At 30.2% G+C, this 15,689-nt stretch overlaps 1 protein-coding gene across 1 annotated transcript; it reads left to right on the forward strand.

Moving 5' to 3' along the window:
* Window positions 1–519: 519 nt before the first annotated feature.
* On the forward strand, window positions 520–13,152 carry LOC108211688 (truncated transcription factor CAULIFLOWER A). Its single transcript, XM_017383351.2, has 8 exons — window positions 520–856; window positions 10,735–10,813; window positions 10,950–11,014; window positions 11,100–11,199; window positions 11,295–11,336; window positions 12,148–12,189; window positions 12,265–12,371; window positions 12,814–13,152. The coding sequence occupies exons 1-8, from the start codon at window positions 672–674 to the stop codon at window positions 12,914–12,916; spliced, it is 723 nt and encodes a 240-aa protein (XP_017238840.1). The 5' UTR covers window positions 520–671; the 3' UTR covers window positions 12,917–13,152.
* Window positions 13,153–15,689: the final 2,537 nt, after the last annotated feature.

Genomic DNA, 15,689 nt, shown 5'->3' on the forward strand with positions numbered 1-15,689 from the left:
TATTAAAAGTCAATAATAACTTCACTATTTATAAATATAATATGTATAATGAGTAAGGATAGTTTAGTCTTTTCAAATTAAATTATGTATAGTGAGTAAGGGTATTTTGGTCCTTTTTAATTAAATTACTCATGGTTGTTCTATTAGATATATAATAGATTTTACATAATCATTATTTTATATAATTTTAACTATTTACTTTAAAAAATGGGTGGAAGATTATTGCACGGTTTTCAAACTAATTCTACTGATTCAATTTTGCCAAAAATAATAAAGTAGCCGGTACAATTACCTCTTATATTTATGCTGCTATAGATATTTGATAAACCCTGGCAACAGACTTGCCGACTGATGAAACTAAAAACAGCTGCGAATTGAAGCTGTCCAAAGATATTTAAAACGTTTAAAGGAAGGATGAGATATTTACGCAAGGGCTACGTTGGTCATAAAACAAAGACTAGTGCTACTAAAAAACAACTTGGGGGAAAAGTGACGTTGAACAGTGTCTTCTCCAATCACAAATCGACAACGTCATGCTCAAAACCGCCCGGTATGGCAATACCCCAAATCTCATCTCCCATTATATTACCATCTATCTATCTATCTATCTATCTATCTCAGCATCTGCTTTCACTTGAACACCCAACTCATTGCATATTTATAAATATTCGATGGGGAGGGGAAGAGTGCAGCTGAAGAGGATAGAGAACAAGATAAACAGGCAGGTGACTTTTTCCAAAAGGAGATCTGGGTTGTTGAAGAAAGCCCATGAGATCTCTGTTCTTTGTGATGCTGAGGTCTCTTTGATTGTTTTCTCTACCAAAGGCAAGCTTTGTGAATATGCTACTGATTCCTGGTATGTTATCATTGTTTTCTCTTTATATATACTCATATCATGCATTCAACCGTGCTACAATTCTTAAAACTGTGTTCCTCTACTTTGTTTGACTTAATTACTTATAAGAAACTTTTAAGTTGATTTGCCTTGGTTGAACAATAAGATGTTTCATCTACAGCTGCTATTGAGCTAGTAGAAGAACTGAACTAACAGTTTGTAGTATATGTAATATTAACTTCAACTTGTAAGATAATCAGATACTGTTGTGAAATAAGTGAAACTAAAAAGTAGTTCAAAATATGTGGAATCAGTAATTTGAGGATTTTCAAGTAAAGTTCAGATTCGACCATACATTACTTACCATCATTCTCTTAACTGAGATTAGATTGACACTCAAGTGCTTTTAGTCCAGGTTCGAGGGTTTTGTATAGTTTTATTACACAAATATATTATATTATTTGTGTCTTTACTCAAAAATATATCTATATAATTGATTGTTTCATTCTGAGCCGAATTTGAAGCTTATCTAACAGAGCTGTGAATTTAAATTGACAAATCTAAAAGCCAGATGTTATCTGTTGCATGTAACCCTTTCCATAGAATATAACAAAGAAAACAATCAATTAAATATACATTTCTTTTCGAGTCTTACATGAGATAAGTTCATGCAGACGTACAAATGGAAGCTAGACTTTATGATAAAGCTGATAGCTTCAACATTTCTTGTGTTCACCATAACTTACAGTGTTTCCTTTTACTTGTGCATGAGCCATCTGCAATATTCTGCCCACAAGAGAATGGTTCGAACATTTTTTAACTTATAAATCACTTACTCCCTCTGTCCCTTTTTATCTGTCCATTTTGGAAAAAAAAACACATACCAAGGAATAATTGATTGTATAAACTTTTTTCATTAAATACCTCTAATTAATATCTTGAAAATGGTGGAATACCCTACTTTATGTCTTGAAAATATGAATTCAACCAAGTTTTAAATAAGTCAAGCCTTGAAAATTGAAATTATGGAGATATATTTGAAAAACTATCATTAAATTAGTTTTGAAAGTATAAACGGACAGATAAATAGGGACAAATTTTTACTTCCAAAGTGGACAGATAAATAGGGACGGAGGGAGTATAAGAAAATTAAACAGACTTTAAAACTAGTAAACTTTCTGAGCGGGTTAATTATCAAGTTGGTCACTGAAGTGGGCTTAATGTATCAAGTTGGTCACTGAACTCAAAACGGTATCAAGATGGTCACTGAAGTGGTCATAAATATCAAACAAGTACCTTGAAATATGAGTTCAAGCACTAAAAATATTATTTATAAAGTTTTACACATTATTTTTAAATGTTACCAAAACCAAGTAAAATGTTATGACTTCTAATATTTATGACAAAAAATTTAGATTTTATCAAGTTTATTTATTATTTATTTTTAATTAAAACAAAGAAATAACTATATAATAAAATATAAATAATATATAAACTTGATAAAATCTAAATTTTTTGTCATAAATATTAGAAGTCATAACCTTTTACTTGGTTTTGATAACATTCAAAATAATGTGTAAAACTTTATAAATAATATATTTAGTGCTTGAACTAATATTTCAAGGTACTTATTTGATATTTATGGCCACTTCAGTAATCATCTTGATACCGTTTTGAGTTCAGTGACTAACTTGATACATTAAGCCCACTTCAGTGACCAACTTGATAATTAACCCCTTTCTGAGCTGGGTAAAAGGCATAGTTGTGCCTATCCAGATACTCCCTCCGTCCCACCCATTTCTCATCGAATGGGTTGGGCACGGAGGTTAAGAAATATGTATAAAGCAGTAGAAAAAAAAGGAAGAAAAGTGGGTAAAGTGGTGGGACCCGTTGATTTTTAATGTATAAAAAGAAGATAGTGGAGTAAAAGTAGTGTGAAAAGGAAAAAAAATTGGAGAAGTGGTTGGACTCATTGACTATTTTTGGTAAGTTTTGAAATGTAAAGAATTGGGTAGACAAAAAAAAAAAATGTAAAGAAATGGATGGGACGGAGGGAGTGCATGTTAATGTCAGTGGCTGTCTCACTATGTTAGGATATGATGACCAGTGACCATAATAATCATCGATCATCATCAATGAATCAATACGTATATACAGGATATACAGGGGTGTACACTACTCCATCCGTTTCTTTATACTTCTCTAGTTTGATATGTCGGATTGTTAGATAAATTATAATTTACGTCTAATCTATGAGATGAAATATATATACAGTGAAGTTTTTATATTTAATAATAATACAAAATTAAAAATATTAACAATCAAAAAGGTGTGTTGGCAAGCGTGCAAAAAAGAAATAGGAAAAGTATTATGGGACGGAGGGAGTATATATAAAGGAGGATATGTGTATGGAATTACTTGAAATTATTTTTTTTAAATTCTTGATTTTTTGAGTAGAAAATAAAATTAGTATTGAAAAACAAATCATAAAGATAATACAAATTTATTTTAAATTATAATTGGTATTGTAAAAGCTAACAAATAAGAATCTAAAAAAAAAAAGTAGATTTATAGTTTTAGGAATCTAAAAAATAATAATCATAAAAAAATAATTTTTATTTACTATTGGTACGGTAAAAGATAACAACTAGGAATCATAATATATACATGGTACTTGTTTTCAATTACAATTAGTATAATAAAAAATTGTCAATAAAAATCATAAAAGGAACATAATTCTTATTTTTAACTAATTTTCAACCAATTTAATGAGTTATTAAAAGTATACATTACTTATTCAAAGAGACTTAACTAAAGTAGAACTATAAAAAGTACAATTCTAATTCAGAATTATAATTAGTACAGTAAAAACTAAAACTAGGAATCCTAAATGGATTAAAAGTTTTATCTTCTAAAAATAAAGAATAATAGTATAATAAAGCTGATAAATAAAAATTGTAAAAAGAACCGAATCTTTATTCCTTAAAAATTGAGAAAATAATCATAATAAAAGAAATATTCCCTTCGTGCCAGCCATGTGTTTACAAAAAATAGTTCAAAATACGTGGAATCAATAATTTGAGGATTTTCAAGTCAAATTCAGATTCTACCATACAATATTCTCTTAGAGGGGTGTATTGGATTGGGATTTTAAAACATTTTTTTGCATTCATGAAATCCGAGAGTATTCGATTGGGATTGTTAGAAATCCATTAAAATCTTGAGGTATTCAATTGGGATTTCAAATTATGCTACAAAATCTGGTGGTATTCAATTGGGATTTTAAATTATGCTTTAAAATCCGAGGGTATTCAATTGGGATTGTTTAAAATCCATTAAAATCTGATGGTATTCAAATGCTGATGGATTTTTTTTCATTTCATAAAATGATGGATTTTGTGGCATTGTTCAATGTATTTTAAGTTTTTTGAAATCCCACCAAAATCAATGGGATTTTGAAGCATTGTACCTAAATCCTATCAACTCTGCGATATTTTATTAAAAATCCGCAAAAAATCAAAATCCCATACAATCCATTAAAATCCATAAAATAAAAACAATTCATTAAAATCTCAATCGAATACACCCCCTTTATTCTCTTAACTGAGATTAGATTGACACTCAAGTCCTTTTTAGTCCGGGTTCGAGGGTTTTGTATATTTTTATTACACATATATATATTATTATATTATTTGTGTCTTTACTCAAAAATATATCTATAGGATTGATTGTTTCATTGTGAGCCGAATTTGAAGCTTATCTAACAGAGCTGTGAATTTAAATTGACAAATCTAAAAGCCAGATGTTATCTATTGCATGTAAGCCTTTCCCTAGAGTATAACAAAGAAAATAATCAAATATACATTTCTTTTCGAGTTTTACATGAGATAAGTTCATGCAGACGTACAAATGGAAACTAGACTTTATAATATAGCTAATAGCTTCAACATTTTCTGTGTTCACCATAATTTACAATGTTTTCTGTTACTTCTGCATGAGCTTATTCAGCATCTGCAATATTCTGCCCACAAGAGAATGGTTCGAACGTTTTTTAACTTATAAATCACTTATAAGATAATTAAACAGACTTTAAAACTGGTAAACTTTTTGAGCTGGGTCAAAGGCATAGTTGCGCCTATCCAGATACTACATGTTCATGTCAGTGGCTGTCAACACTGTTAGGATATGATGACCAGTTACTATGAATATATATAAAGGACGATATGTGTGTAGAATTACATGAATTTACTTTTGTAATATACTTTATTTTTTGTTTATAGAAAATAAAAATTGTATTTTTTTTGGTTAAATATCATAATGGTCATCACTTCGGATCTTAACGATATCATTTCAATCATCAAAGTCGCAATAAATATCAATCAGGTACGTCCAAATTTTAATTCAAAAAATAATAATATTATTTATTGAGTTTTACATATTGTTCTTGAATGTTACCACAACCAACTAAAAGGCTATGACTTCTAGTATTTATGACTATATATTTAGATTTTATCAATTTTGTTTACTAATTATTTTTAATTAAAACAAAAAAATAATTATATGATAAAAAATAAATAGTAAATAAATTTTATAAAATCTAAATATATTACTAAAAGTCATGATATTTTACTTGTTTATGATAGTATTCAAAAATGTGTCAAATTCTTCACATAATTTTTAACTGCTTGAACTAAAATTTGGAGGTACTTGATTGATATTTATTATGACTTTAATGATTGAAATGTTAATCTGTTAAGATTAGTGGAGTGATATATGACCTCCACTTTAGTGACCACTTTCATATTTAACCTCATTTTCTTACAAAGAAAATATAGTAAAAACAAATTATAATGATAATATTCCTTCTGCCGCCCTCAATTACTTACGCTGGGAGGGACGAGACTCTGCACGCATTCTAATGCTCTCATAAAATATACTTTGATAAATAATTTTGAACTTTTTTGTCTTAGGAATAAAAGTTTAATGTATAAATTTTTGTAGAAAAAGAAAAATTCTGAAAATAAGTTATGAAATTATATTTTATATGCGTCTTAAAATACATGTCGAGTAATATAAAAAAATTGTAAAGAAATGAGAGAGACTGAGAAAGTATAATTTTTATTTTTAATTATAATTGGTATAGTAAAAGTAAAGAAATAGGAATCATAAAAAAAGTAGATCTATAGTTTTAACTTTTAAAATTCTAGAAAATAATAATCATAAAAAAGAATAATTTTATTCATCATTCATATAGTAAAAGATAACAACTAATTATAGGAATCATAATATGTGTGGTACTTATTTTCAATTACAATTAGTATAATAACAAATAGTCAATAAAAATCATAAAAGGAACATAATTCTTATTTTTAACTAATTTTCAACCAATTTCATGAGTTATTAAAAGTATACATTACTTATTCAAAGAAAAATAACTAAAATAGAATTATCAAAAAAATACAATGCTAATTTGGAATTATAATTAGTAAAGTAAAAACCAACAGCTAGGAATTGTAAAATGGATTAAAAGTTTTATCTCCTTTTTCTTCGGGAAAAAAAGTTTTATCTCTTAAAAATAGAAAATAATAGTATAATAAAAGCTGATAAATAAAAATTGTAAAAAGAATAAAATTTTTATTCCATTAAAATTTTGAAAAAACCCATAATAAAAGAAATGCAATTTTTATTTACAACTATCGTAAATATAATAAAATATTATGAATAGGAATCATACAAGTACTACTCCCTCCGAATAAATGCTTGACTTAATCTTAACCGCATAAAAAGAAGTAGTGAGTAGTAAATGAGGGTAGCCCGCAACCGCTACTTTTTGGATGCGCAGTAGATAAACCCACGAGTTCACGTAATAGCCTGCAAACCAGATGAACCAAGGTAAACCGCACTTAAGCGACAGGCTCTGACCCAGGAGGCCGTTGAACTTGTGACCAAGAGGATACAAGTCCCCTCTTTTAACCGGCTGAACCAACTCTTGCGGGCTAAATGAGCGTAGTTTATGAATATGTGGTTGTAATAATCTTAAATAGATGGAAGAGTCATCATTTTTGGGACATCCAAAAAAGCAAAGTGGCTCACATAAAATGGGATAAAATGGGACAGGGGGAGTATGTCTTTTGTTTAGGGTTTTCTCAATAATATCAAAGTCCAAAATATTTTTTATAAAAATACTAAATCCTTTTCAAATATTTTGCAAAAATACCAAAAATTTAGAAATATTTGCCAAAAATATTATATGCAATCGCATGCAACTATACTTGCAACAAGATACAACCATACTTTCAACTAGCAATCATATTTGCAATCCGTGTGGTCAATTAACTGAAGTTGCATTTATTTGTAGATCGTATTTTTTTAAATATTTTCAAAAGATAGTAAAATCGCAAATCTTTTTAGAAAAAAATGATAATTTTGGTAAATTCCCTTTTTATTTCCACTTACAATTAGTATAATAAAAGGTAAAATAAAAATTATAAAAGCAATAGAATTTTTTCCAACCGATTTAAAGAGTAATTGAAATTTTTATTTAAATAAAAATAATTGATTTATTAATATATCTTTAAAATATGAAATAATAATCATCTAAGTAGAAATCAACAATGAAACATATTAATAAAATGCCTTAAATTATGTTGAGTTTTAGAAATTGATAACTTTTTTATGACATTGCAGAATTGCAGAATATGCTAAGTAAATGATATTATTCATTTAATGAGTTATGAGTTATCATCATGGGAGATTAAGGATCTGCGGTATAAGTCTAGTGTTTGTTTTTATTGGTCGTGTTCTTGCCCTACGGTTGATTTGATTCTGGCCATTTCTATTAGCACGGGGTTCTGTTGCAGGGGTTTTGGAGATGGCAGCATACACAACCTTCTCGGCTTGTTTTTTTTACCAAGTCCTTGTTTTTTATAGGATATTTTGTCCTATTTTCATGGGCCTCTTGCTCAGTAATGAATTGATTGTATTGTGCATCTGTGCTTCCCCCGTAAATTGATGACAAGTGGATGAATCTGCGTTTAGTTTTTAAAGGTACGAGTCCCACCACATAGTCGAAACGACGCAGTATCAGGCTGCTTGCTAGGTAGATACTCTTTACCCGTGTAACAATATATATTAAGGGTCTGTTTGGCAGTGCTGTTAAAAATTGCTGTGTTGTCAGAAAAAGTGCTGGTAAAATAAGTGCTGTTGTAGATTTCAGATAACTGTTTGGTAATTTTTTGATATTTACTTATTTTGAGTTATAATAATAAAAAAAAATAATGTTTTTGGTGAGGTTTTATAATGAAATCTATAACAGCATTCTGCAAAAGCTGAAAAGCAGCTTTTTCCAAAAGCATGGGAGGACCTGCTTTTTCTAACAGCAGCTTTTGAGCTAAAAGCTGCAGTTCGGAAAAGCTGCTTTTAGATTTACCAAACAGTTTTTCACTTGCTTTTCAGCAAAAAACTGCTGTTGCTGTCTGCAACAGCAACCCCAAACAATAAGTGGATCAAAAATTTAAAGTGAAAGCTATCTTTTTTTGAAATAAAGTTCTAACTAATATTTAATCATTTTATTATAAATATCAATTATTGTTTAACATATTATGCCTAGGACGTTCGGAGCCCAAGAGAAAATGCTTATATTTATTTTTGAAATAATGTTTAATATAGACAAATTTAACAATATCCCTAACTTTATATTATATTTTATAAGAACAAAGAATAAAAAATATTCACTAAAAAATATAATATAAAATTATTTTAAATTTTATAGAGTAGAATAACTTATTTATATAAAATCAATTTTATAGATATATATTTTTGATTAATTTATATAATATAATAATAATCTGTTTGCATATATTTCGAAAAAATATTATGATGCATAGTACTTGGGAGGACTATAATACAAGATACGGTTCCATATCCAGAATTTGGTAATGCAGTTGTAAGTCTATATGGATTTATATCTTTTGTAAGCCATAATATACTATAATAAATATATCCACTTGCTTGTATACCTTTTCTGCTAAATGAAATCACCATAAACCAGCTTCCACTTGACCTTTAATCACTGCTCTTGTAAAAAAGAGAGGGTTATATATGAGATCAGAAGTACAAAAATAAAATTGGATTTATATATAATTTCTCCTATTTTTCTTACTAGAAATTCTTTATACCAGTACTTAGGCATGCCACATAGTTTATACCGCTGCACACTCGTTTATGAATTTTCATTTCTCCTTGTATAACTATATATATTGAGTCTTATTCTGTTACAACTCTTCTTATTCTACATATTAAAAAACCAGTTCAAATATTATTAAATTCTAAATGAAAATCACTAAGGGATCGTTTGGTTCACGTCTTTCTGGTATCATGTATGGGTTTGGTTTATTCCAAACTCATACTTGTGTTTGGTTACATTTTCTTGTCCTTCAAACTCATACCTCAAACCTACAAGGTATGAGATTTTCATACCAAGAGAGGAGGTGAGTATGAAACATAGGTTTGAGGAACCAATTTTGTTTGTCTTATTTTTATTTATATTTATGTTACTAAATTCAAATTATTAGTATCAAATGAAATTGATGACTCAAATATATATAAAAAAAATATTTCAATTTTTTTTTAAAATAATTATAATTAATCACTTTAAAATATTTAAACTAGATATGCTCATTCCAGCACTTAACCAAACACATGATATTAAAAATGATACTTCAAACCCATACCACCTCAACCCGATTCCTCATTCCAACCCCATACACTCTCTCCAACCAAACAACCCCTAACTTCTATAACAACCCTGTCTCAACCTCATCTTCAGCAACCCCATCTCTGCCTCTGCCTCCAGAATCGCCTTCGGCGTCATCTCTGTCATCACCATCGCCCCTCCATCTGCCAGTCCCTTTCATAACAACCACCTCCATATATGTTACTTTTCAATACAATTGCATGTAGTATTTTGTTTATAAAGAAGAGAAACAAGTGTTTCAATCATCATATGCTTGTATATTGATTAAGATCATCGAAGCATAACTATTCGTAGAAGCCAATGAAATGATCGGGTCACAACTTATAATAAATAGTTGTCGAACATAAATTCATAAGAATGGGACCATGTACGTTTAAAGAAGCTCCTCGATCCAGCACCACGAGAAGTTGACATGGGTTGAACATACGCCCAGGTTCGTGTTATGTACAGTAATGTGGGACTCAATCAGTATCTATTTAATCTACTGAAGATGTACTTGCAGCCGTATTTTGCAAGAAATCACTAATTTTCAGAACATAGATCGCTAATTTCTATATCAGTATTATGATAGTGTTTTGGGTTGTTCATTTTCGTGTCGTTGGAATTATGGGACACGTGTAGTTATGACTATGGTGTCTGTGTAAGTTGACCTTTGTGTAGTATTGTGCTTTAGTGTCTTATAAGCCCCTGTAAGATTTTGTGCAACATTTATTTTGGGCAATGCAATTCCCCCTAAGTTTTGATTTTAATGACTACAGATATCTAGACAACCGAAAATGTATTATTTTTTGTGATTGTAAGATTATCTCCCATATCAGTGAGTTAATTTGAGTATTAATTGTAAGTTTAATAGTACGTGTAAGAGTAAGTTGGTAATTTATCAGTTACATGTTCATTATATAACTGTGATTATTATGTATAAGTGTTAAGAATATAATAAGTTGTTGGATTTGAAAAATTGTATCATTTTATCCGATTTTCATTGAATTTTATTTAAATGGATAAATTTGGGCTGTTAAAATTGTACAATTGTAAATATAGTTAAATCCTTTAAGATTTGTAATAGTTATGTGTTATAGAATGTGGTTAAAATTGTTGACGATGTGAACTTTGACTGTTTTCTTCTTAATATTTCATTTAACAGCATGGAAAGGATCCTTGAACGATATGAGAGATATGCCTATGCAGAAAGGCAGCTCGTGGCAACTGATATCGAAACCCAGGTCGCTCTAGACAAGATTTAAGTCAAGTTCTTTGAATGACTAATATAGTATCAAAACATAAATATTTGTTTTTTCCTTTTTAATATTTCATTGTATTGGTGTTCTTTGCTGAATAAGTGTTAGTTGTATAATCCAGGGAAGTTGGAATTTGGAACATGCAAAACTTCAAGCTAGAATAGAGGTTTTGCAGAAAAATGAAAGGTAGAAGTAGACGTACATATATTCGTTCTTATGCTTTTTGTAATAATATAATTAAAACAAATATTATTCCTTACATGTTTTTTAGGCATTACATGGGAGAAGACTTGGATTCTTTGAGTTTAAAAGAGCTTCACAACTTGGAGCACCAACTTGACTCAGCTCTTAAACAAATAAGATCAAGAAAGGTAATACAATACCTACTTTCTTACACCATCAAGTAGTATATTCTCTTTTTTGTACAACAATGGTTTTTCTGAAATCGAAATATTTTTTATTTCAGAGTCAACTCATGTTTGAGTCTATTTCCCAACTCCAAAGAAAGGTAAGACACAGTGGCGAAGGGAGCCATGTGGCTGGGGGGTCAGCTGCCCCTGCTTAAAAAATAAAACAAACTGTGTATACATATATAAATTGCAAACCCATTGGTCATTGGTCCTAGTATGTCTTTTGTGTTCTTTAGTTTCTCTGTGGTATGCTTGCCTGTGTTGATTGATATGAAGTCTATTGTACTGGTTCTCTATTAATGGTTTTATTCGATTAATTAAAAAAAATTATTGGTCATTAGTCTATTAAAACTCAATGAAAAATAAACAATATACTGAAATGTAAAAAGGTTGACTAATTAGTAGTATAAATTTTCATGTAATGAAAGTTAGGCCATTATAATATTCTGTTCCCTTCGTCCCACCAGATAGTTTACGTTTATTGTTTGCACGCATTTTGAAACTCCTATAAAGTATAGTTTGATAGCGCTTTTTTAATTTATTTTTTTTCAAAATAAAAGTTTAAAAATCAAGCTTTTATTCATGAAAAAAATTCAGAAAAAATATTATAGAACTATACTTTATATAGGAGCCTCAAAATGTGTGCCAAAAATTAACGTAAAGAACCTGTCGGCTGCCGGGACGGAAGGAGTATTTATATGGCGCCCCTCCTTGCATGAATTTCTAGTTCCGCCACTGGTAAGACATCTTGAAAATTTTATCATTATAAATAGCTATTGTATGAATATTTTTGAAATTGGCTACATGGTTGTGGTGATGTCACAGTACTGAAAGATGAATGAAGTTAGCATTTGCTTCTATAAGTAACTTCTTTAATCATTGAAAAAAATTCATTTTAATATGAAACAGGACAAGAATTTGCAGGAACACAATAACTTGCTACTGAAGAAGGTACCTTTTTTTGTGTTAATGTAAACATTCTTGGAGCATTTTGAATATTATAAATAAGAAATGAAATTATTGTAGGCGAATGGCAAGGAAAAGGAGATATATCAACCACCTCCTGTTGAGCAGCAAAATGATGGGAATTCATCTACTGCTTTGCCAAACCAACTACATTCTGTCAACATCGGGTTAGCACAAGTTGAATGAAATTTAATAAATCGAAATGACACGTTTTGAAAATTTGGCTTTTTTAGCACTTACATGATGTAGCCTTTGAATAAGAAAAAACTTAATTGTTTATGTGTTTTTGTGAGAATAAATATATATCTTGTGGGGGTGCTAATGTGCCAAATTTTCTAGTTGTCCATTTTAGCTACTTATTTACCCCCTAAATTTATGTGTTATGTTGGTCATTCTATGAGTTTCTTGAGACTTTTATAAGATAAAACTTATCTCTTGTATGTTAGATTTCGAATTGACTTGGTGCATAAGTTGAATCTTATGATTTTTACCAACTTTGTCTTACCAAACGCAAAGTAATTGTTTATTTTAAAAAGAAATAATTAATTATATTATCTAAAGAAGGTGAAGATGTCACTAATTGAGCTTGGTGGTATTAACGAGATGCAGTACTCCTTGTCAAGTTGGGGAAGATGGAGAAGTAGAAGAAACACGACAACACCAAGCTAGCTCAACAATGCCTGCGTGGATGCTTAGCCACATCAATGGATGAAAGAAACATAATGGTGTTCACTGAATACAAATCAAATAGGTAAACAGTTATATATAATATGATTCACAAACCTAACTACAGAAGTAATAATGTAAATTATGGTCTTGTGAAATATTTGTAGAAGGTTGTGAGTGTATGCGATTCAAGTTTGGAGACTACGAGGCAACTTGCTCAACTGCCATATGGCAATGTATATAAACTCTTTCTTAACTCATACTTTGTTTATTATGTTTGTAGCTTAATTGTTTTTGAAGATAGACAACAAACCTTTTCGTGTTTTCATAATATATTGTGTCATAAAGGGTTTTTAAGATATTTGTCAAGAGTCTTTGCAGAAGCAACATCTCTGTAATTCTTAGCACTTGAATAATTCCTTTGGATTCTTGAATTTGCTATTATAAGAAACGGGATCGTTGTGACAACTCATTGTTGGCAATAATTGACCTAATTTTTTTTTTCCGGTAACATAAGAGACACAAATATGACAAATGAGGGGATGCCTACCTCAAAGCCAAAAACTAAAAGCTTAAATTGTTCTTTCTAATTGATTTTAACTATAAACAAATATTTAGATGATTATATAGGTTTGAACCCAAATTCATAGGCATACAATTTTCAGGATAAAAAATATTGTGTAAAGCATAATGTAACTCTTAATGTAATACATATAACTCAACACTAGTACAAGACAGGAAACAATACGTAAGTATTATACAAGAATCAAGAGGTTGGAGTTCCGGTACAAGCAGACACAGACAATCCAGATAACTGAGATGAACACTTGTCCACATGTACCAATGAAGATAAATCCTAAATCTGTTGAAAATGGAGTTCACATACCCCAGAAATCTATTTCAAAGGAAATGAGCGAATTCACTGAAACCGATAAGGAATACATTACTCATGACCATAATCTACAACTCATCATAGTCGTGGCAATGAACAAAACAATGTCTAACCTGATATTGAGTTTAAAATCTGCAAAGCAAATATGGGATGCTGTTGAAGCATTAATTTAGGGATCCGAAGAAGTGAGGGAGAATAGTACGATCTGCTTATCTCTAGATATGAAGCCTTCAAGTCTATACCTGGTGAGACTATCTCACAAATCTATGAGAGTTTCATGATGCTGTTAAATGAACTGAATCTCCACGACAAAACATATCCTCAAAAACAGATTAACTAGAATTTCTCGTTAGTGATGCCACCCCACCTAGTAAATAAGACTGAATCCATCTGTGAAAGAAGCGACTTCAGATATATGTCTTTACAAAGGTTGTTTGAGAAACTGAAGACGTTTTAGATGGAACTTGAGCAACAAAATTAGATTATCTATGGTGTTGGTTCATTGGAGGCCAAACATGCGGCCATCCAAAAGACTACTTGCAATATCCAGTAATTTTTAGAATAAGATTAATAGATTAGTATTAATAAAAAAGGATTAAAATTTGATTATGATTAGGATTTATAATTGAATTAGGAAAATGGGCCTAAAATATGGATTGGACTTATAGTCGGATAATTCGTCGGTCTAGAATTAGGGTTTTTAAACTCTTTATATGTTAATTGTGTTCCCTCATTCTTTTATATCTTGTGCAAGCCGCCCAACCTTTTCTTCGTTTTTCTCACAAATATATGGAGGACTTTTGTAACATCCCGACATTTCGGAATATTAATACTAAATTAAAAACTAAAATATAACACAATTTATTAATCCAAAATCCGATTACAAAGGCGCAGCTAACGGTAGTCTAAAAGTCAATCTAAATCTAACATCACCGAACTCCAAATCCAATGCACATCAACTCGCTCTTAAATCATACCTTAAAAACTGTAAAGGGGGATGAGCTACACAGCTCAGCAAGTAACAATTTAACTAACAATTAATCTCGAAATCAGTGGGTGTTTTTATAAAACATTGTTCATCAAAACGATAATAATTTTTAAAACACTTGTAAAAGCAAATCCAACCCACAGTTTATATTTTAAAAGAAAACATAATTTAAAACAGAACAGAAACAAAAATCTTATAAATACCACAGTCTTGGTCTACGGCCACACTTTCCCAGTGACCGGGATCTTATTCTTATTCTTTTGCCACACTTACCAGTGACCGGGATCTAAAGTTCAACAATCACGCGCCATTAATAGGTATCAAAAGTTGCACACTTGTGCGCCTACTAAGGGTATTTAAGGCTAGTTCCGGAATTATAGCGTAAATTACGAACGGGTTCGAAACGTAGAGACCGGGTCTTCAAAGATTCTCATATCTTATATCTTGTAAACTTCGAAACAAGATTCTTATATCTTATAACAAAAATCTAAAATTTGCGAAATCAAAATATCCTTTCGAAAATAAAAATAAGTCAAAAGGTACTTACCTCGTCGACGCAAACTCAAAATTTCCACAACATCCTATATCCAATCCTTAGCAACCAACCAAATCATCTCATCTTAGACTCCAAAATCCTCCATGAATCTAATCTGCCCAGACCAATAATCACCTGTTTTGAACCCCTAAACGACATTTTCTGGGAAAACTTAAAACACTAAAGTTGTAGAGGATGAAAGACCTTTCCGAAAAGGTAAGGCTCATCAAAAACGGAGTTATAACAAAATGGGAATTAAATAAAATGTCTGCTGACTCAGATTCAAAGCGAAAAATAGGGTCTGAATACGTTTTGGGATTTTGAGAACAGTTTGAAAAAGAATCTGAGAAAACATTCTGAACGAAGGTTGTAGACAATTAGAAGATCTTTCCAAAACATCAAGA

Source organism: Daucus carota, chromosome 3 (assembly GCF_001625215.2).
Source record: "Daucus carota subsp. sativus chromosome 3, DH1 v3.0, whole genome shotgun sequence".
Taxonomy (NCBI): Eukaryota; Viridiplantae; Streptophyta; class Magnoliopsida; order Apiales; family Apiaceae; genus Daucus; species Daucus carota.

What these genes read in the sequence shown, in the direction of transcription:
- LOC108211688 (XM_017383351.2), top strand. Translation starts at nt 672, where the DNA reads ATGGGGAGGGGAAGAGTGCAGCTGAAGAGGATAGAGAACAAGATAAAC. An exon ending in AACAAATAAGATCAAGAAAG is followed by an intron (nt 11,200 to 11,294) that starts GTAATACAATAC and finishes TTTTTATTTCAG; the next exon opens with AGTCAACTCATGTTTGAGTC. An exon ending in TTTCCCAACTCCAAAGAAAG is followed by an intron (nt 11,337 to 12,147) that starts GTAAGACACAGT and finishes AATATGAAACAG; the next exon opens with GACAAGAATTTGCAGGAACA.